The sequence below is a fragment of the Chlorocebus sabaeus genome, chromosome 17 (genome assembly GCF_047675955.1).
Source record: "Chlorocebus sabaeus isolate Y175 chromosome 17, mChlSab1.0.hap1, whole genome shotgun sequence".
Lineage (NCBI taxonomy): Eukaryota > Metazoa > Chordata > Mammalia > Primates > Cercopithecidae > Chlorocebus > Chlorocebus sabaeus.
In genome coordinates this window covers 35325540-35347858 of record NC_132920.1, presented here as the reverse complement: position 1 = coordinate 35347858, position 22319 = coordinate 35325540, and the positions used below count along the sequence as shown (strand labels likewise).

Below are 22319 nucleotides of genomic sequence, written 5' to 3'. Positions count from 1 at the left end.
AAGGATGGAGATTGGTCAGATTGGTTGGAGAGGTAACGGGGGGTCACAGCTGGTTGCAGTGAGCAGCCAGGGAATGTAGGAACCTGGGAAGTGACTCTGGGTGCAGGCAGAGCTATGGCCATGGTGCTGAGGTTGGAGGGGCAGGGTGGGGAAAGGCAGCTGAGCCTCAACTCCTTGTGGGTCAGGGACCATTTCTGTGGACAGGCCACGGCCCCATCCTTCCTCCCCTCCCCCCTCTGCCTGGGCTTGCTGCCATATTTTCTAGCCTTTCTCCTATTTTGGTTTAACAAAACAAAGTCTGACAACTTGGCGGGGAGGGATCTGGGGAGAGCTGCCAGGCCACACCCTAGATGGTGGGGGTTAGGGGCAGGAAGAACAGTAGGCTCTCACCCCCAAATCACCACCCCTAGGTTCTAGAGCCAAGCTCACCCTGGGGCCCCCAGTTCAACACCTTGACTCCATCTCTACGCTAGTTACTGCCCTCCCAAGTCCATGGCCCTTCTCAGTTTGCCTTGGTCCAGGAGGCATCATGCAGATTGGTTGTCAAATGGAGCAGCTAGAATCTGGGCTCCTGAGGGCTTCATCTGCCTTCCCACCCTCTCTGCTGAGATCCTGAAACCCTCTCTTCCCCTTCTGGCCAGGGCAGAGGGGCCCAGATCCAGCTGGCTCTTGCCTGAGAGGTGCACCTGTTGGAAGAGCTAAGGTGTACCTTCCTGTGCTTTGCTCCTGTCTCCACCCTATCTTTTGCTGTTCTCTTGACTTTTCCCCCATCCCTGTCTTCCTGCTCTTGCCACATCCTACATTCTATCCTTCTGTCTGCTCCCCTTACCATCTAACCTTGTGGCTTTGCTACTGTAGCCAAGCTCTTTCCTCCAATTCTCAGTGGGGAAGCTAAGTCCCAGAGCATGGACAACTTTCTCAAAATTCCCCTAAGAGCCAAAGGTAGGGGAACCCTAACCCTAGGTAATCTTTGTCCCTTGACCCTCTCTATACCTAATCATTCTCTTGTTCCTCTGGTTGGTTCTCCCCAAAACACTTATAGGGAAACAAGATATGGTGAGAATCAGGGGCCTAGAAAAGTCAAAGGCAGCCGAAGAACTCAAAAGCTTATGTGCATGTCCTGTAGGCAACTGTCCTGGTCTAACTGCCACGGTTTCCCTTCCCAAATGAGTTTCATAAGAGGCCCTCAAGGGTGATTGGGCAGATATGAGGCCCTTCCCTGGAAGCTAAAATGGTAGGAGAAGTGACCAGGGCTGGGATTAAGGGCTCAGCAGATACCAGGGTTTGGAGGCCTGGATTGGGTGTAGAAACCTATAGCCTGGGTCCAGTGATGGGTTATGACTAGGTTTGGAGGCAGCTCTGCAGTAAGGAGGTTCTTCTCAGCCAATAGGACTTCAGATAATTCATCTGTTTGGTCAATTGGTGGGTGGGGACCAGCCCAGCCTGCTTTTATGGGCATCATTTCTTTTGTTTCTCTTCCTTTCCTGGTCCTTTCTGCTTCTAGTGCCTGTTTTCTGTTGTGGCTACAGGGCAAAGGAATTTAGGAGAAGGCCCTGGGTTCAAATTTCAAATCCTTTTCTGCTGTGAGCTTCAGATTTTCTACTTGGGGAAGAGTCAAAGTAATTTTCCAAAATGACAGAGACCAAAGTTGAGTTCAGTTCCTTAGAGATTTTCTTATCTCTGATCCAGCTGGTGGGACAAAGGAGATCAGTGAGGAGAGGGTGAGACTGGAGATTGCAGGAAGAACTGGGAGAAAACAAGCCTGCAAGGGTCAGAGGCTCCCTGGGGCATAGGGATGCCCTGTCATCATCATCAACAACATTCTTTCCATTACTGAGCTCCTACTATGTGCTAAGGATTGTACAGGGCTCTTTTCATATGTTGTCTTGCGGTGATTCGCACAGCAGCCTTCGAGTGAGTTATTACCACCCCATTCTATTTTAGTTATTTTTTGAGATAGGATTGCTCGGTCTGGAGTGCAGTGACACAATCACAGCTGACTACAGCCTCGACTTCCTGGGCTCAAGCCAAGGAAGAGCTCCCAAGTAGCTGGGACTACAAGTGTGCACCACCACGACTAATTATTATTATTATTTTTTGTAGAGACAGGGTCTCACCATGTTGCCCAGGCCTGTCTTGAACTCCCGGGCTCGAGCAATCGTTCTGCCTCAGCCTCCCAAAGTGCTGGGATTACAGGTGTGAGCTACCACACCTGGTCCCACCCCCATTTTAGAGAGGAGAAGGCTGAGATTTCCAGAGATTGGCTGATTTGCCCAAGACCCAAGGCTAGTAAGCAGCAGAACCAAGATATCTGTGTGGAGCCAAATCAGCTTCCTACCATGCCTCACCACTGGCTAAACCCCTTATTCCCATCTCCTGGCCCTTGCCCTAGGAGCATTTCATAGCAACTTCTCTAATGTTTTTCATCCAGCAGGATTTTTCATTCCAAGTGGCCAGTCTCAAAGGGGAGGCTGACCTTATTCTTTTGTGAATGTAGCTCTTTTTGATCACTCACTCCTCCTTCCCTGGGAAATAGGAAATGCTGAAAAGATCTCTTTCTCCACAAGACATCCCTCCACCAAATCCCCTCTCCTTTGCTTACCCAGACAGTTGTGTCCGTCATGTGCCAGGTGGAATCCATCATAGCAGGTACACCGGTAATTGCCAGGGATGTTGACACAGTCATGCACACAACCTGCATTATCCTCTCGCTCGCACTCATCCACGTCTGTAGGCAAAGAGAAGCTGAGACAGCTGAACCCACCTGTGAACCCACTGTCCACCCCCCAGACTCAGCCTTATTGTTGTGTTTACACAGTAATGTTCATAGCCTATAAGCCATTTAGCATTTTTCTGTTTTCATTTAAACCTAAGTCATAAACATTTTCAGGTCTCCAGTCATTCTAATTACCACTGTATGTGGTTGCAGAATATTATTTTTCTATTCTTATAACTCTTTTTTCTCTATTGTTACAGATTTAGACTTATTTCATTTATTTTACCATCATAGATAATGCATCAAAGAATACCTTCTCCCATTTATCATTTTGTTTCTTTGAATAAGTTCTCAAGAGTAAAATTTCTGGATCAAAGGAAATACCTTTTAAGATTCCTGGTAGGTATTACAAAATTACTTTTCAATTTATAATGCAACTAGGAATTAACAAGTGTACCCTGTCCGCTAAAGTCTCACCAACACTGAAGCTCATAAATTTAGTATCTCAAGGCTACTTTAATGTGCATTGATTTAATTATGAGAGGAAAATGTGTTTACATGATGAACTTCCTCTGAAGCACACTTTCTGTTCCTGTCCATTGTGGACGTGGTATAAGAGTCTAAAGATAAAAGTTCCAATGCCAGGGAACCTCAGGCCTAAGTCTCATGATTTTCATGCTCCCACCCCAGCCGGGTTGTGGGCTGTAAACTGTCCCCACCAGGACCTCTGCTAGCCTGCATGGTGCCTTTGTGCAAATTAGAAAATGGCACCCTCTCTGGGAAGATGTAGTTGCCCCCCCTCACCCCCCCCCACCACTTGACCAGTGGAATTTCTAGCCTTGGTGTGATGGAGAGTGGCCAACTGAGGGCAGTGGCACTGGTTTGCCCTCTTCCACAGGTCCCTCTCCTCCAGGTGCCCTCCCAGCCTCACCTTTGCAGTGTTTGCCATCCCCTGTGTAGCCAGACTTGCAGATGCACTTGTATGACCTCGGGGTGTTCTGGCAGATAGCATCGATGTGGCAGTTGTCAGTCCCTTCCACACACTCATCCATATCTGGCAGGGGCAGAGGGGGCACATGAGAACCTCTGTTGGCACCCCTAAGGGGTGTCTTGAAGGTGGGCTTCCAAGGGCAGAATCCCCTCTTCTCTAAAACAGAGGCAGTAACCCCTCCAGAAACAGGTGCTGTCCCACATCTCTGATTTCAGAGTGGGCAGACACTGATTTTGGGAATTCAGAAAGAACCCCCACTACCCTCAAAAATACTTAATTCACAGTGACAGCTAAAACTCCATCATTCGAAACACTCCTTTTTTAAATTTGAAAACAAACAAAAAAACCCTTAGAGTGGGTAGTATACTTAACTTGATTAGGAATAATCAACTTAAAGTGAATGAGTTTACGGACGAGGCTTAGAGGGAGGGTTAAGGGGAAAGGCATGGAAACAGTGGCCTCTAGGAAGGTGGCAGGGTCCAGCAATCATTGGTAAAGGAGGAAAAAAGGGAGATGGGGCATCTGAGGGATCTTCATCTGTCTCATGATTCTGCTTGAGACCAGGCCTGCTTCCACTTGCCCACCATGGAGCCAAGAAGCTTTACAGGAAAAATGTTCCATCCTGGATGATTTTCCTCAGCCCCTGCGCTGCCAACAGTAGAGACATCCAGAGCTGGCAGAGGTTGGCACCAGCTACCTGAAGCCTAATAAGTGCAGTCCTTTGGGCCCTAGTCCCCAGTGTTCCTCTCTCTCCTGGCCCTTGCTCTAACAATAGGTGCTATACACAGAGCTATACTTGAAGGAAGAGGCCACTCACAATCTAGCAAAAAGAGGATGGTTAAGAAAGGACATAGATGAGGCTGGGTGCGGTGGCTCACGCCTGTAATCCCAGCACTTTGGGAGGCCGAGGTGGGCGGATTAGGAGGTCAGGAGTTCGAGACCAGCCTGACCAACATGATGAAACCCCTAAAATACAAATCTACTAAAAATACAAAAATTAGCCAGGTGTGGTGATGCGCGCCTGTAATCCCAGCTACTCAGGAGGCTGAGGCAGGAGAATCGCTTGAACCAGGGAGGTGGAGGTTGCAGTGAGCCGAGATCACACTACTGCACTCCAGCCTCGGTGACAGGGTGAGACTCCGTCTCAAAAAAAAAAAGAAAAGAAAAGACGTAGAAAAGAGTCTTTGGGCAAAAGATTCCAACTTCTGAGGCAATATTATGGTGCCCTTAAATCTGAACTGAAATAGAGAAACATGTTATTCAGTTGAAAACGCCTTATTGAGTGTGTTTGTGAAAGGCGCCATAATAGCTGTGGAGGCTCAAAGGTGACTCAGCCCAGCCCAAAGGAGAAACAAAAAACATGGAGCAGGATGTGGCACATGCCCTGAAGGCATGAGACATAAGGTGAGGGGGTCCTCGACCCTGCACATCAGAGTCAACTCTCCTAGGAGATGTCCAAGCTGCAACCCCTGAGATTCTGGTCAAATAGTCTGGACTGGTGCCGGGCCATCAGTATTTTTCTAAAGCTCTTCCAGTTATTCTAATGTGTAGTCAAGGTTGAGAACCTGTGTTACAGGGCAGATCAGAGGAGAAAGAGACTACTTCCAGTTGTAAACTGGGAAACCCAAAATAGTGTCTTAAAGTAGCAGCCTGCAAGTGAGTGAGCACTGAATGGGAGGCATTACTCTCCTGTGATCCCACAACTGAGCACAGAAAGGAGATGAGATTTGACACCAAGACAATTTGATATCCAAGTGTGATCTATGGGCCATAGAATTGCCTGGGTTTTATTAAAGTGCAGATTTTCAGGACTCATTATAGCCTTTTTGAATCCAAATCCTTAAGTGACTGATTATTTTTACTGAGTGAATGGATGCATGAACCAGTATTCTCTCCAATTTGTAGATACCCAGAGTCCTAGCTTGAGACAATTACCTGTCCTCTGGTTTTATACTCTGAAGCTTCCTGGGGCTAAGAGAACTGAAATCCCCAAACACCCTGCCTCAAATCTCACAGGTCTCCATTCAGCTCTGCATTCTACCCTTCAACCCCTCTGCAGCCAACCATCATACCAGTTGATTCTAAGTGCTGGGAGCCTCTGTCTACACTTACTCTCCACCTTGCTTGGGCTCCGTAGTCATGGTGTCTACCTGCTGGCCCATCCTGGGAAGTTATCCCAAAGTGAAAGAATGGAGAAGAGAGGGCATGGAAGACTAGTTCATAGGTAAGGGCAAAAGGGTCCTCATAGATGCTAAGGTGCTCTGTGGAGAATCAGTTTGTGCAACTGATGAACAGAAAACAATACAAAGAAGTGTGCTAGCACAGAACGATCATAAGTACTGGAACCAGTCAGTCCCAGATTCAAATCTAGCTCTACCCCTCTCTAGGGATGGTTTTCTTATTCTCCATCTCCTCCCCGTTAAAATGGGGATGATAATACCTCTTTATGAGAGGCTGTGAGTAGATGATGGGATAATTTGTGTAAACTGGCTAATAAATTATCTGGTAAACAGTAGGGTCCCAACACAGGAAGCTTGAGATGGTATTAAGTCACTGGTCAGGCAATAGATGCTCTAGGACAGTATGACAGCCACTAGCCACATGTGGTTATTTAATTTAAAATTCACTTCCTCAGTTGCACTAGCCACAGGCCAAATGCGCAATAGCCACATGTGACTAGTGGCTACCATGGTGGAAAGCATAGATATGGAACATTTCCAACACCACAGAACTAGCACTGCTATTAGCACACCACAGGATAGCACTGCTGTGGGGTTCTGAACAAGAGATACTCTCTGGGTCCAGCAGCATGGATACTGGTCTGGAACTGCTCCCCTGGCCGTATCAGAGGTATGTGACTGTCTCTGAATCAGCGGATGCCTCACTAGAGACTGTGTCAGACTATATGGGCTCCCAGTTCTTCCCTTTGCCTCCCATTCAGTGCTCATCAGTACTAGAGTGGATCTTGATGCTGATCACCACAAACCAGGCCTCCTAGCAGATTTTTTTTTTTTGAGACAAAGTCTCAGTCTGTCACCCATGCCAGAGTACAGTAGTGGTGTGATCTTGGCTCACTGCAACCTCTGCCTCCTGGGTTCAAGCTATTCTGCCTCAGCCTCCTGAGTATCTGGGATTACAGGCACGTGCCACCACACTTGGCTAATTTTTGTATTTTTAATAGAGACATGGTTTTGCCACATTGGCCAGGCTGGTCTCAAACTCCTGACCTCAAGTGATCTGCCCGCCTCAGCCTCCCAAAGTGCTGGGATTACAGGCACTGGGATTACACTACACCTGGCCAGATTCTTTAGACCCCTCCTACAGCCAGACCTCTGCCACCATCTAACTAACCCCTCTCCCTCACCTCCCTGCTCACAATGCTTATCCCTCTCCAGCAAAGAGGCTCTGCTCTGGAAGACATTATCTCTTCCTGTTCCCTCTACAATGTCTAACCATCCTATTCCTTTCTATGTATTTGCATATTTTCATTATTCACATTGCAGATGCATTCCTCACTTTTCTGTTCCAGCCATACTATGCTCAGCTTCCCATTCTGGCTCAAATTTTTCTTCCCAAAAGCTATTCCTTGTAAGCCCTGTTCCTGGTGAGTTCCTGGTCCAAGGGGACTGTTTTCCTCAGTTCATTTACAGCTGTCACTGAATTGCTTTGCTAATACTTTGAGGCATATTCAGCTTTCCTTACTTGGCTGGATACCTGCTGAGGAAGATGTCCCTTCAACGTTTGGTTGGAGTCTTTCCAAGCAGAACAGACCTAAGACAAAGCTGTGAAAGAGGGCCCCAAATTATACCCAGTATCTCCTCCTTCTACCAGTCATTCTTCCAGAGCTCCCTCCTACCATACATGCCCACCCAGAATCTGTCCTTGCAAGGACCCTTCAACACTCACAGCACAGTCTCATCTTAGTCTGTTCTCTCAGGATGCAGGTGTTACTAGCTGGAAAACCAGTTGATGCTACCGGGTGTGGACTGGTTTAAACCAGCGGTTCTCAACCCTGGGGCTGCACACTGGAATTCCCTGGGGGCTTTTGAAAAAATGTGAATGTACAGGTGTCCCCTAGACCAGCTGAATCAGGATCTCCAGGGTGAGGCTGGGGCCACTATCTGTCTTCCTTTCCCAACTCAGGTAATGCAAATAAACTATTTGCCCAAGCTGGGAAGAGATTAGGGGCAGCCACATGACAGAGTAGTTAAGAGGTTCTGGAGCAACATGGTCAGTTCAATTGCTTTCTCTACCTGTGTCTGTGTGGTCCTGGGCCAGCCTCTGAACTTACCTGTTCCCTCCTCTGTATGTGGGAATAATATTCATCATAGTACCTCCCATGGGGCTTCCAGGAACATCAGGTGAGTTACCCATCAAGTACTTAGCATCACAGTGTGGGCATACAGCAAGTGCTCAACAAAGGTTTGCTATTTTTTTTTTCTTTCTGAAACAGAGACAGGGTCTTGCTCTGTTTGTCCAGGTTGGAATGCAATGGCATGAACATAGCTCACTGCAACCTTGAAATCTTGGGCTCAAGTGATCCTACCACCTCAGCCTACTGAGTAACTGGAACTATATATGCGTGGCATCATGCTCCGCCAATTTTTTAAAATTATTTTTAGAGGCAGAGTCTTGCTATGTTGCCCAAGCTGGTCTCGAACTCCTGGATTTGAGCAACCCTTGTGTCAGCCTCCCAAAGTGCTGGTATTACAGGCGTGAGTCACCATGCCTAGCCAAGGTTTGCTACTATTATTCCTTCTCTCCAACCTTCTCTTTGTATTCTTTCTGAACTCCCATTCCCTATCAAAGCCCCATTTCAGGCCTGGTGTGGGGAAATGCAGCACCAGTGAGCATGTGTTAGTGGGGAGGATTTGGGGAGACACATCCCCACTGCTTACTCTCCCTTTGGGCTGGGACGGCCCAAAGAATGGGGGTGAAGTGGGTGAGAGGCCAGTTGGGAACCCAAAAGCTGTCCTCTGCAATTCTTTTTGAAGGCTAGGGAGATCCCACCCCTACTTCAGGCCATGCACTGGAACCAAAGTTGAGGTGGGGAAGAGTGGTGGCTGCAGAGATACCATAGACAAGCTAAGACCTCCCTGCCTCACCCTGTCCTGGCACAAAGGCACAAGTCTGTAACTACAGCAGCTTTTCCCAGCACCATCTGCCATTTCTTCTGAATTTGCTTTCGCGCCTAGCAGAGCACTCCATAAACTCTCCTAAATGTAGGTAGGAAGGGTAGGATGGGGTATGGGATATGAGGGTCAGAGGGTCAGACCAGAAAGGGTGGATTATTATAATACAAGTAGTCCTAAGATTCTGAAGATGGGCAGGTGTACCCTAAAATTCTAAGTAGTCCTAAGATTCTGAAGATGGACAGGTGTACCCTAAAAGGGAAGCAGTGGGATTCCCGAGTAAATACTTCATCTACTTCACAAGTTTGCCTAGGCCCAGCTCAGGAACAGTAACAAATGGAAATGAGCAGGGATGCAGGCTGTGGACAAGCAGACCCCCTAGGTAGAGTCCACCCCACCTTCCCATTACCACAGGAATTATTACCTTACCACCCATAGGGGAGGGGGTAATTGTGGGCAAATTTGGTGGGCCCAGTGAGACAGTCAGAAACAGCCTGCCTAGAGCCCTAATGTACCCACCCACATGGCTGTGACATCCTCAGCCCAGCCATGCTAGCCCAGGATATATGGTGTGTGTACGGCACTCTGCTGTTTTCCTCTCCTTGAACATCCTTGAGGACCGAGTTCAGGTGCCTCTGCTGGGACACTCCCTGTGACACTACCAGCCTTCTCTGATCTACTCTTTCTCCTTACTCCTAAGACTTACTGTCAGGCTCTCTGGTCACCTGATCAATCCCAGGCTTGTGATACCTCATATGCTGCCTTGTACCATTATTTACCTTTTAATTCATGTGTATAATTTTCCTACTGAAGCAGTAAGCTCCTTGAGGCCATGGCTCCTAAAGCTTTGAAACCCACGCAGCAACTGGAATAGAGCTCAGCATTCATTCACTCACTCAATAAATAGTTATTGAGCACCTCCAACATGTGAAGCACTATGCTAGGTGCTGGGGATTTGGCAGTGAACAAGAGATGAATTCTACATTGAAGGCACTTAGTAAATATTTGTTAAACAGGCGAGTGGATGGAGACATGGATGTGTTAGTAGTGAGCAGATGAGGTCTCTATCTGTGGCATCCCTTCTGCTCTATGTTACCTCAGAGAAAAATCTCACTTTACTCTCTGTGATCCCACAACTGTTCTGGGTGGAGGAAGTCCCAGGAAGTTTAGTCTCAAGTGAAGAGTAGGAAGAGAGGAAACTAAACTCACAGAAGGGTAGTACCCACTTAAAGGTATCCATATGATGAGTGCTGGGGCCAGAAGAGACTGGGACCAATCAGTCATAGGGTCTCAGGGTCTTCAGACATCATGTGGGACTGCTACAGGGATCTTTTCAGAGCTTCCCCTTCAACACATGTTCCTCAGCCTCCATGCTAACAAACACCCAATGATGGGGCACCTGAGACAGGCATTCCACTTCTTGCCCCTGGTGAGTTCCCTCATTCTCACCTCTAAGTTGCTACATCTAAGTAACATCCAAAATAAAACCAGCCCAGCCTTGGGCCATGATATCCTAACCCACAGCATGTGCACATGTACCCACACCTGTGCATATCTGCTCTACTTCCAGGTCAAAATAGCAACTAAGGAGATTGGCAGAGCCTGGAGTAGCAGGCTATCTTCCCAGTTTGGGACTGGCCGAGGCACTGTGACCTCAGCTAGAGCCTGAGCCCCTCCTCAGTCTAGAAAAAGCTTATGCAAGGATGAGGGTGGCCTAGAGAAAGTCCAGAAAACCACACAAATAACCACCTGTTGATTCCAAGGAGGAGACAGAGCACTTTCTCCTTTTAAAAACAGTATCCTCTCCTCTCACTCAGGCTTAGCCTGCTCAACTGAACAGCCAGGAAAAGCTGCTGGTGTTTGGTGATTTGAAGGGAAGGGGGTCTGAACCTCAAAAGCTTGTCACTTACTGGGGACCCTGATGAGTTTCTCTCTGATGTCCTGCCTTACCCTTAATCTAGCTCCTTGATCATTTGAATGTAACCTTAATTGGACAAGAATTTTCTCCCTTTCAGTATGGACAAAATCAACAACCCTGAATCAGAAGCTTTTAGAGGATGGGTAGTGAAGTGGGGGAAGAACAGAACATTGTAGAGTGAGGGGCAGGGAGGCAGGCAGTGGGCATAGGTAAGTTCTGGTTTTGTAATTAGTAATATTATCTCTTTAATTGAAAAAAAAACTCATTTCAGATTTGTATAATTTCACTAAGTGTACAGTTTTTTCATGCAGGTTGGTTCACTTGGTCTTCAAACTGTCCTCTCTCATTGAATAGACAAGGAAACTGAAGCCCAGTGAGGATACCTCAGGAAAGAGCAGATAGCTAGTGTACAGCAGGATCCAGGTCTTCAAACTCCCAGTCCAGTGCTCTCTCACTACCCACTGTCTTCTCTAAGCACTTGAGGGAGGAATCCACGCCTTAGTCATTAGTGTACCTCCCCCAACTCCAACTCAGCACTTAGTTCAGCATGAAGCATGCATCCAGTACATAACCATGGAGCAGAAGGAGCTGAAATGTGGATGATCCAGGGAGGAAATCAGCAGTGGGAATGCAGATGCTCTGAGGCTTTGGGCATGGGAGCAGCAGAAGAGAGCAGGAAATCAGCAGTGGGAATGCAGATGCTCTGAGGCTTTGGGCATGGGAGCAGCAGAAGAGAGCAGGGCTGAGTAGTGGGCAGGGAGGGTGCAGACACAGTTGCAATAAGGAAAGGGTGGGCGGTACAGCAGTGGGCAGGTGTTGCCTGCCCTTGGATTCACTATGCTGGGGCCAAGCAGCTGGTTAGAAACAAAAACAAACACCAGGGATACAGGTTCCTGCTGTTAACAGCTTCAAACCGCCAGAGGAAAACTCCAAATAAATATAATTAGAAACTTGTAAAAATGTCCTCTCTGTAAACCTGCTCCCCAGGGTCTACCCTTCAAGCACTCCCCTTCCCCAGCCCTCCCCACAGTGCCCACATATCCTGATACTCCCCCCTTTCGGAGGGATTCCTTAGATGTGTTTCCTTATCCTGGATCTTCCCTCCAGCCCTGCAGCCCCTGCCCAGGTCTTTTCTCAGCTTGTTACCAGCAGTGACCAGACCTGAAGAGCCCCTGGTGTAGGGCTCAGAAATCCAAACCCCACAGCTCTCTAGGGCTATGGTTATAGCCACAGGGAAAACCAGAGGTAAGAGCAAGGACCACTGTGCCCTATATAGGGGTCATCATCCCATTTGTGCAGCCAAAGCACAGCATCTAACAGCAACTACAAAGCAGTGCTTGATCTGCAGGGGGACATGTCTAGGCTAGGGCAGAATACAGACAGCTAGTCTCAGAGCTAGAAACATATGGAATCCTGGGGCCCAGCTCCGAGAATATTCAGTTCCCATAACACAGATATTTCAGCTCCACTTCCCAACTTTGTTTCATACACACATGCAGAAACACACACGTGTTCTTCAGGGGCTGTTTCCAGGGTAAATACCCACTTTATGGACACAGTAAGAACTATCAGCTACTTGGGGTTCCAGGAAATGGGTGGGGGAAGAAAGGAAGAGTATCCAAGTGACCTAGCCTCATAAGGCAGGCAGAAGTGGACCAGCATCCAGGGAGGAGAGGGCCTGAGATTTGGGTGAGTAACCTGTGGAGGCCCGGCGCCTTCTGCCTTCAGCAGGAAGGATTTCAGTGAGATGTGCAGAATCTCAGGGCTGCAAGGAACCCTACTGATATTTTACAAGTGAGGAGAGGGATTTCAGTGATTTCCTCCGAGGCTCAAATCCTTAGGCTCTGCATTTGTCTAAACCCACTGGCACCATATATCTCTATATCCGTGGTGCCACTTGAGGCTGGCATTGGGTGAGCATGGGAACAGGAGAGTAGCCAGTCCAGTGTCAGGTGGCTGGTGGGGGAGGGGAGTCTCTGTCCCCTCTTAGCCCAGGTGACTAGCTCCTGTACCCCCCAAACGTCTCTGGGTTGACTGTTGTTTCTCTTCTATACCCAAGGCCCAGCAGTCCTTCTGCTTCCAGACTCTAGTCTTCTGAGCTGAAGAAGCTGTCCCCAGGTCTGGGCCTCTTACGGGCACTGCCAGCCTCAGAGCAGCTCTGCAGTTTCCAGCCCTGACAGGGACTCTTTCTTATAAGTGGTCATGTGCTAGGGATATGGGACGTCAAAGGAGGCCCACACCCTGACATTTGGGGACCAGAGCTGGGGGCAAGGACTGAGTGGGATCAGGCAGCAAGCTCTTCCAGCTCCATCTTCTCAAAAGGTCTGAAGCCCTTTGTTCCCTTCCCCTGTCCTCAGTTCAAGGCACTGGACCAAGCCATTCCACTTCTTTACTTCTCCAACTAAAACAAAACGCACATTGCCCCCACTTCCTTTTTTCTCTCACCAGAGCACTTCACACACACACACCCGCCCTGAGTCATGCATACACATTCACATGTGTGTGAATGCACACTTCACATTCCCAAACTCACACCCAGGACCAGCTCCTTTTACAACAGGTCCCAGCTGCTCACATCTCAAACCAGTTCTCATGCTCTCAGATTCCTGAAGGTTTCAGAAAACAATCTCATTTGAGGACTGCTGATGACTGTCTTCTTTCTCTGCCTGCAGTAATTCTGGCCTTAGTGTCTTCCAGTCCCCTTTCTCTTATTCCACCCTGCAGAGACTCAAGGAGATGAGAAGGAAGGGGTTGAAAACAGGGAAGAGTCTCTGTACTCTCCCACCCTGAGGCTTTCCCCACCTCTGAGACATGTCATGAGAGAAGAGAGGTCAAAGGGATTCCTGAAGAATTTCTAAGCAGTCCACCCTCTTCTCCACCTTCTGGAAAAATAGGGGGTGGGCTTAGAGGGAACTGACTAAAGATTAGGTTCTGAGTGGGGACTCTCCCTCTCTCCAGTGTGGCCTGGATGGGGCACAGGCAATAGCCGGCTGCCCACGGGGCCACCCTTACCCGCTGACACGGTTATGGTTTTCATTTCATATTTTGGAGGGAGGGGCTAGGAGGAACAGTCCCCTCACTGTAAAAGCTGGCCACAGGAGCCCAGGGAAGCGGGGAGGAGAGGAAACAGCCACATTAAAGAGGAAGAGAAGGGTGGGGGAAAGAAAGAGACACATACACCCAGACAGAGACCCGGAGAGACACACCGAGACAGAGAGACACTGTTTGCCACCACACGAACGCTCTCAGTCCCAGGTATGGGGTTACTTGGAAATTCTAAATGCATGACTTTATCAAAACTCTATCCCTAACAAGGAGAGAAAACTACCAGGTAAACTAAACGGCCAGGCTGGCTCTCCTGGAGCCAGCCCTGGGGACAAGTTTCCCTGGAGGCCGAGAGACCTTTTCATTCAGCTGTAACTTGAGCCCTATGCCAGGATTAGGTCTTTTTAACCACTGCTGCCACCCCCACCACCACCAAACACCCACCCCCCGACCAAAAGCAAAGCAAATTAATGCTTTTAAGTTAACAATTATCTTGGTTATCCAGTCTGTCTACTTTAAAATATACAGACAAGCACTTGAAAAACACTCAAAACCATGTCCCCTCATGCTCCCTCCTTCCCAGTCACACAGGCTTACCCACCCACTCTTCCATACAGTTCTCACAGACACTAAAACAGCAGTTTACCCGTAGCAACTACGTTACAAGAAACACAGACATCCAGCTATGTTGCCTGTTGGTAATTGTGGTGAACCTCTCATGTGTGCACACTCGCACACTCACCTTTACACTTAAGGCTCCCTTCCTTGTCTCCCCCTTTTCCCCCTTCCACATTACTTTGGTTTTCCCACTGTGGGAATCACTGATGAAAAGGGACAGAAACCCAGATACCCCCAGAGGTATAGTAACTCTGTACAAGATACTTGCCAAGGGTATTTGATTTTAAAGACCTGCTAGTGCTTCATATAAAGCATGTGGCTGGCATTAAAGGCACACTTTCTGGCACTGCTGATAACCAGGAGATAGTTTGAAGGCATGTCCTCCCTGATGCTCACAGACTCTGTCTATGGGTAAGGCTGTAAGGCTGCCCCGCCTGGTCAGTACTAGTTCTTCCTGCAGCATCTGCCTGCAAATTTGTGTCCAGAGACATCCCTGTAACCCAGTAAACCTGCTATTAGGCAACCTCTGGCAGATGGGGTTTGTAGATTTCCTGAAGAGAAGGGTCAATAAAAGGCTTCCATTCTAGGCCAAGCTTAGGGATCAGAAGAAAAGAAGGAAGATACCAAGCTAACTGCAGTCCAGTCACAGGAAGGGTGGCCTGTGAATGAGATAAGCTGGAAACAAAACTACTCTTCTATAAGTTCCTTGAGGGCAGGGGCCTCCACTCTGGCAGCATGTTCCTCAGTACCCAGCAGGGAGTCCAGTGAAAGGAAGCCCTGGAGTACCATGGAGGGATTCTGACTGCCGTTCCTGAATCACCGGTGAGCTGATCTCCCATACTTGAGTGCCTTGGCTTGATGGCACCTGTCCCTTGGAGGGGTCTCCATCTGCCCCTGGGCCCCCCTCGAATACACTGCTTCTCCTTTGGTCCGCAGCCTCACTAGGCCACTGCAGACACTGGCTCCAACTTGAAAGAGGCCCTTATCTTGTCTCGAGGTTACTTCATGAAATCTGTTCCTTCCTTCAGACTAAACTCCCTAGCTAATTCCATGTTATGAGTAAGTCAGCACACACTACAAAAGCCAGCTTTGTTTATGAAAACACAAATCCACAGTGAGGAGAGGGGCTGCTCCCAGGTTGGGGGTGGCAGTGGTGGTGGGCTGTCTGTAACTAGGACTGGAAAAAAGGCAGTGTGGGGTTGGAAGGTGTGGGGGTAGGGTCCAGTATTTGACAGCTGAGGGTCTCTAGTGTTTCAGTTCTGTGAAAGGACAGGTTGGAGGGGGAAGAGGTTAGCTGAAGAGGCAGTGTTTGGGGAGAGGAAGGCAGCATTGATACAGCACCTTCCTTTTCACAGAGCAAGAGTCCATCCAATACAACAGAGCAGCTTAAGAGCCAAACGCTCAGGCTCTGGGACACAGCGACCTGTGTCGGACACTCAGGCTTCCCCAACTCCCAAGTTCAACTTTCCTTCTGGCCCAGCCACCTCCTCACCCCAGCTGGCTTCAGGAGTCCCTGGGACAATAGGCAGAATCGTACTCTCCTGGGCAAAACCTTGCCAGGGGGAATCTTCTTTTTGTCCATATAAATCTCTTATCGGTGAGGACACGATGGGGGAGGGGTACAGCAAGAGGTCAAGGGGGAGGAGAAACTGTTCCGAGAGAACTGTGGTACATCAGCCTAGTCTCTGCCTGCACAGCCTTGGGACCTGCCAGGCGATGAGCTGGGGGTCAGGGACGGGGGCGGGAGGCCTCCCTGTCTCTTTAATTCCTAGAGGGATCTGTCAGAGCTCCCCAGCCTGGAATTCTACTTTGTTATTTTAATGCAATTCTGACCTGGATTTAAATGGAATTGGAAACCCGAGGCCTTAATAAATAAATATTATGATAAGAAATGAAAGCCATGCAAGACGAAAGAGATTTCCCCCCAAAGAGGCAGAAACGCAACATTCCTGTCGGGAGCCAGTCACAGAAATTTTCTTCTCTTCAGCCCCCTACCATCCGGTGAGAGATGAGTTGATTTTTCCATAAAAGATCCTATTTTTCTTCAACATTTTTCCACTGATAAGGCATCAACTTAGAAATGTCTAACTTTGCATGCGGGTTGGGGGTAAGGGAAAGAAATATACGGCGCGGCTGAAAAGTTTTCATTATTCCCTTAGTCTCTCCAGGCCACAGCATAAGTTTCTGGCAATGTTTGAGAGAAGAGAAAATTCTCTCTCAGATTTTGGAGGACAAGAAGTCTTTCGAAGATGCTGGGGGTGGATGAAGTCGGGCGGAATTCTGAGGCGCGTGGTCTCTTCTGCCCACCGCCCCCAGAGCTTCTCACTCCTCTCTGCCGCCCCCAGCTCGTCCGGCTTTTCGCTCAGGGCGCAGCGCCCAGCGGTCGGGCCCCTGGCCGGGGAGTCCGGGTGCACAGAGCCGGGTCCTGACAGCAGCACGCTCCCCAGCACCTGCCCTGCCCCTCGGGAATCACGCCTAGGCCCTGAGGCCCAGCAGCCGGGACAGCCCCCAGGCCGCGCGCCCCTCCTTCCTTACCTTGCGCGGCTTTGCTGTACTGGGCGGCGCGGGCGTGGACCAGCAGGACAAGCAGGCAGAGCCCGGGTACGCGCCCCGAGCCCATGGCAGGAGCTACTGGCGGCCCAGCCGCCGGGGCCGGTCTCGCGGCCAGGGGAGGGCGGAAGCCGGCCGGATCCCAGCGCGCAGGAGGGGGAGGGGAGGGGGCGCCCCGCCGGGGCCAGGCCGGGGGCTGCAGTCGCAGGGTGCGGACCGCGGCGCCCTCGGCGCGAGGCTCCCGATGCTACCGGCTCCTCCTGACCGGACGTCGGGGAGAGCGAGGCGCAGAGTGCGAAGAGGCGAGGGGCGCCCGGGGCGACTGACGGAGGGGAACCCCCGCCCTCTCCAAGCCGGCCTCTGCCAGCGGCGGCGGCGGGGCTGCTCCGTCTAATCCCACCCAATTCCCAGCTTCGCCGGGAGAGAGCTGCAGCCGGAGAGCGCGCAGAGCCGGAGCGAAGGACCTGAGAAAGGGGAGGGGAAACGCAGCGCCAGAAACACGCCCTTTCTGCCTCTCTTTCTTCCTCTCTCGCTCTTTCTCCGTCTCTCAGGCTCTTTTTCTTCGCCTTTCTCCTCCTCCTCCTCTTTCTCCTCCTCTCCTCGCTCCTTTTCGTTTTCTTCCTCCTCCCCCTCCTCCTCCTCCTCCTCCACCACCTCCTTTTTTCGTGCCCTTTTTTCTTTCAAATGGGGCCTCGGCGCGGCGGCCGCTCCCCCTGCGCGCCCGGGCGCGGTGGCCCCCTCCCCAGGCTGCCGGGCCGCTGCCTGCAGGAATTTACAATCCGGCGCTGGGGGAGCGGGCCCGGTCTCCATGGAGACGGCTTCCCCGGGAGCAGAGAGGTCAGGCGCAAACCGTGCACAATCAATGGATCAATGCAAGCTCCGCTCGGCTCCAGACCAAACAGCACCGGGCTCCGACTCGTCCTCGCTCCCCTAGGAAAGAGTCGAGGAGCGACGGTGCGTCCCCGCGCTCGCACGCGAGGACAGCCGTACGGCGCAGGTTTGCACGCACACCTCCACCCGAGACAAAGAGGGAGCGAGGTGTTCGGGAGGCCGGGGCAGACGTGGACACACGGGAACTCGGGCGTGTCCACCGACACAGCCTGACAGGGGACATAGGAGCTCGGAACACACTGCCTCCGACACCAGGCCGAGTAACACCCTCTTAACTTTTACACCTACCACACCCCTACTCTCAGGACTCAGTCCCCATTCCTAGATCCGAGTCCACTTTGAGGACCAAAAAGAAAGTAGCCTCCGCCTGCTAAAACTGCCAGCTCCAGGACAGACTCCCTTGCAGTTAGGGCCTTGGAGGTAAGCCCACTGAACCACCCTACCCATAGAGACTTGGACTCACATACAGACACTCTCGTGTGCTCAGCACAGGGGCAAAAGCTACCCAACAGAATCATGTCTATCTGTATAAACAGCAAGACATAAAGACAGGTACAAGAGGCTCCTCCAAACTTGCACGCCGCTTCAAGAGGTGGTCCTGACTGGTCCATTCTTAACCCTTCATCCCTCCAATTGAAGGGGAGCAGAGGAAAGAGAAAGGATATTTTTAAAACAGGGGCAAACTGCAGAAGGAGCAGTGTCTTCCAAACATGGATGCTGCCTCTTGACTGTTCACCCACTCTGTATCTTCTTTCCTTCCATTGTAAGGAAAAGAGGAAAGACCTCTTGAAAGGTTGTGAGGACTTTCTTGGAGTGTGAGGCTGTGTTCAGAATGAGACCAGGCCAGGTTCAATTTTCTACAGGGAACACGCTGCTAGGACCCAGACTAGCCTCACAGAGCCCTCAGCGTACCCAGGAGGAAGAGGCAATGACCAAGATCTCCTCAAAAGAGATTCAGTTCTGAGACCCTCGATATTGGCTGCCCACATCAGCTGGGGCAAGGGGAGGGCTTTGTTGGCAATGGTCTTGCCCACTGGGGAGAAGAGCTGAGCCCTTCCTTTCCTAGGGATTCAGTGGAAAAGTAGATGGAAACAGACTCAGACTTCTTATCCTGGGATGAAGATTACTTTTGAACAAGTCATATCTCAATGGGCTTCAGTTTCCTCAGAAAACGAGGGTGGTGGATTCACTCAGTGGTGGAAAGGGGGCAGTGCCCCAAGGAAGCCTGGGGGAGGAGGCCTGGAGAACCTTGCATAGCATCAAAGATGACCTTTGGGATGCGAGCACATAGATCATGGGAATGGTGTGGAGGCCACAGAAAGGCTGGGTCAGATGATTGAGGTCCCTCCCAGCCCTGTCACTCTAAGATGCCCTCCCTCCTTCATTCCACTGGCAAAACCCTCCCCTTGCAGCAGTTTTGCCTGCTGCCACCAATTATGTGTAGGGTTGGAGGACAAGTGTAAACTTGCCATCCTTTTTGCCCCAAACAAGAGAATGGTTTCAAAAAAAGAGAAAGAATTGGAGGTTGCCGGATGGTGCCTGTGATCTCCATGGGCGCACAGGGAGAGAGAGCCGAGGAGCCCCCCGCAAGGCTGGGAGGGGAGATGGCACGCTGCCTTGCTTTGCTCTGCCTGTGCCTTCTTTGGACACTAGTGTAGCTCCTCTGGGTCCCTGGGGGGATGGAGGGAGGACCCCTACATCCTCCTTGAGGTGGGCAAGGAGGATTCTGTAGGGGGATTGTGGGTTATTTTGGGCCTTCAGTTCAGGGTGATTTCCTGGCCCTCTGAGTACGGATATTTCCCTGACTTTCAGGGAGGGAGGCTTAGGTGGGTTCTTCCACGTAAGCCACTATGTCTCTGGATGATTGGTTTTTTTTGCCCCCTAGTTGCCTTTTATCTCATCCTACCAGTTTTCCTCTGATGATTTCCTCTTTTCCTCTTGGACCAGGTGAGCTCCTCCTCCACATCTGGGCAAAAAAGGCTGTTCCCTGCTCTTCTCTCCTGCTGCCACTCACCCAATCTGATTCCAGAGTACCCTCAGCCCTTCAGAGTATTCTATAAGAGTAGAAGCAGGGCTTATATCACCAGGACACTGTGAATTGAGGTGCTGGTCCAATTCACATTGCCTTTTGCCCTGTCCTCTTCTGCAGGGACTCAGTTGGACAGTAACTCAGGAAGATGACAGAGAAGGAATAACAAGATGGCACTTGCAAGTGGTACTACAAAAGCAGCGCAGCACGTGCCATATCATAACTAGCAGGGGCAAAATGTCCAGTGGGCTCTGGGCCTCCCACACTCATCTCTAAGGTTGCAGTATGCTTTGGGGCTTCATTTTCCTTCAGGGATGCTTCTGACATTCGTTTCATTCTACTTGCTTCTAAAAATGTCTGGGGAGAGGACTGGCAGGGGTCAGGGATCCCGTAGCCGATAGATCTTGGTTCAGGTCCTGTTTAGGGATCCTTCTGCCAGGGCCCACCAGACTCAGGGGTTTCCCCTCCCCTGCAAGGTCTCCTTCCATGAGCTTTGCTTTTTCTTTCTGCTCCTCAGTTTCCCCACATATAAAATTAGTCTAATGACCCTACCTTGATGGGCAGTGCCATATAGTCTAATGGAGAGCACATACAAGCTAGAAGTAGACTGCCCTGAGATCAATGTTAGGCCCTACCATTTCCCAGCCATCTATTTTTCTTGGAGAGTTATTTCACTTTTCTGAGCCTCACCTTCCTCACCTGGAAGATAGATATGGTTATATGCCCTCAAAGATGTCTGTCCATCAGTGTCTGTGTGGACTCTAAACAAACCTGCAATTCAAATCTCAGCTCTGTTACTTTCTATCTCTGTGACTTCAGGCAAATTAATCTCAGGGAGTTTCAGTTTTCTCATCTGACATAGGGGATAAAAACCTTATAGATTAATGGTGCTAATTAAATGAGATAATAGGTGGGAAACACCTGGCACTGGCACATAGTAGGCATTCAATAGGTGGAGGCTATTGTTCTTTCCACTACTTCTCAGAAGAACAAAAGCCCAAGTGTTTGGGGCTGGGTGCAGTGGCTCACACCTGCAATTCAAGCACTTTGGGAGGCCGAGGTGGGCAGATCATTTGAGGTCAGGAGTTTGAGACCAGCCTGACCAACATGGTGAAACCCTGTCTCTACTAAAAATACAAAAATTAGCCAGATGTGGTGGTGCACACCTGTAATCCCACCCACTTGGGAGGCTGAGGGAGGAGAATCATTTGAACCTGGGAGATGGAGGTTGCATTGAGCAGAGATTGTGCCACTGCTCTGACCTGTGCAACAGAACTCAAAAAAAATAAAAAATAAAAAAAAATAAAAGCCCAAGTGTTTGATAACAAAGGTATAGTAGTGCCTGGTGGGAAGAAGCAGCCTTGTCCCAGATTAGACTTTGGTGCCACTGGGTGTGAGCACAGTCAACTGGGCTAGATTCTCACCACCCCCAACAGGTTGCTGTCTATCATACATTCCTACTGAGAAGGTTCCAAAAATTCCATGCATTCCAGCACACCGCCCTGGTCAGCCACACTTATACATTATGCAGTTAGAAGAATATTCACTTGCCAGCTAGGTAGCTCTGGAGTCTCTCCATCCCTACTGTCTTGTACCTCCTACTTTACCTTAAGAAGATATAGACACCCTGAAACACAAATTAGAGCTCATAGCTACCATTTACCGAGTGCTTTCTATGTTCCAGGGACTGTACCAGGCACTCCATCACGAGCCTATAAGGTAGGAATTGTTATCCCCATTTTATTGGTGGGAAAACTGAGGGTCAGGTAGATTGACTTGCCCAGGATGACATACTAAGAAAGAACAAAGCCAGGACTTAGGCCCAGGCCTGACTCTGAAGCTTGTATACCTCCTCAGCTGTCTACACTGCCTCCTCTGAATTCACAGAGACTTGATACACTTTTGCCACTCACACTCTAATCATTGGGATCAGGTTGAGGGTCACAGACCAGCACCTTCACATACAGGGCTCTTTACACATATCCTTGCTCTGGAGAGTCATTTAGCAATAGAACTGCAGAAGACTTTAGCCATCACCTGTCTGGTGATGGGAGGTGAAGTGGCTTGCCCAGAGTCATACAATATTTAAGAGACAAAGTGGCTAGGCACAGTGGCTCACGCCTATAATTCCAGCACTTTGGGAGGCCGAGGTGGGCAGATCACCTGAGGTCAGGAGTTCGACACCAGCCTGACCAACATGGAGAAACCCCGTCTCTACTAAAAATACAAAATTAGCCGGGCGTGGTGGCGCATGCCTGTAATCCCAGCTACTCGGGAGACTGAGGCAGGAGAATCGCTTGAACCTGGGAGGTTAAGGTTGCAGTGAGCCGAGACTGCACCATTGCACTCCAACCTGGGCAACAAGAGTGAAACTCTGTCTCAAAAAAAAAAAAAAAAAAAAAAAGGACAAAATAGACACATAAACCAAA

At 49.8% G+C, this 22319-nt stretch overlaps 1 protein-coding gene and 1 long non-coding RNA gene across 4 annotated transcripts in view; one reads left to right on the top strand and one right to left on the bottom strand.

Moving 5' to 3' along the window:
* The window catches only part of SCUBE3 (signal peptide, CUB domain and EGF like domain containing 3), a 36181-nt gene extending 18375 nt beyond the window's left edge, over positions 1–17806 (bottom strand). For all 3 annotated transcript variants that reach the window (XM_007972874.3, XM_007972873.3, XM_007972875.3), the window contains exons 1-3: positions 16956–17806; positions 3648–3770; positions 2603–2728 (exon numbers count right to left, since the gene is read on the bottom strand). In XM_007972874.3, coding sequence (XP_007971065.1) covers positions 2603–2728; positions 3648–3770; positions 16956–17040 — 334 coding nt within the window. In that variant the 5' untranslated portion in view covers positions 17041–17806. The remainder of the gene's footprint in view (positions 1–2602; positions 2729–3647; positions 3771–16955) is intronic.
* LOC140708881 (uncharacterized) overlaps positions 1–22319 on the top strand; it is a 102123-nt gene that overhangs the window by 27959 nt on the left and 51845 nt on the right. The window lies entirely within an intron of this gene.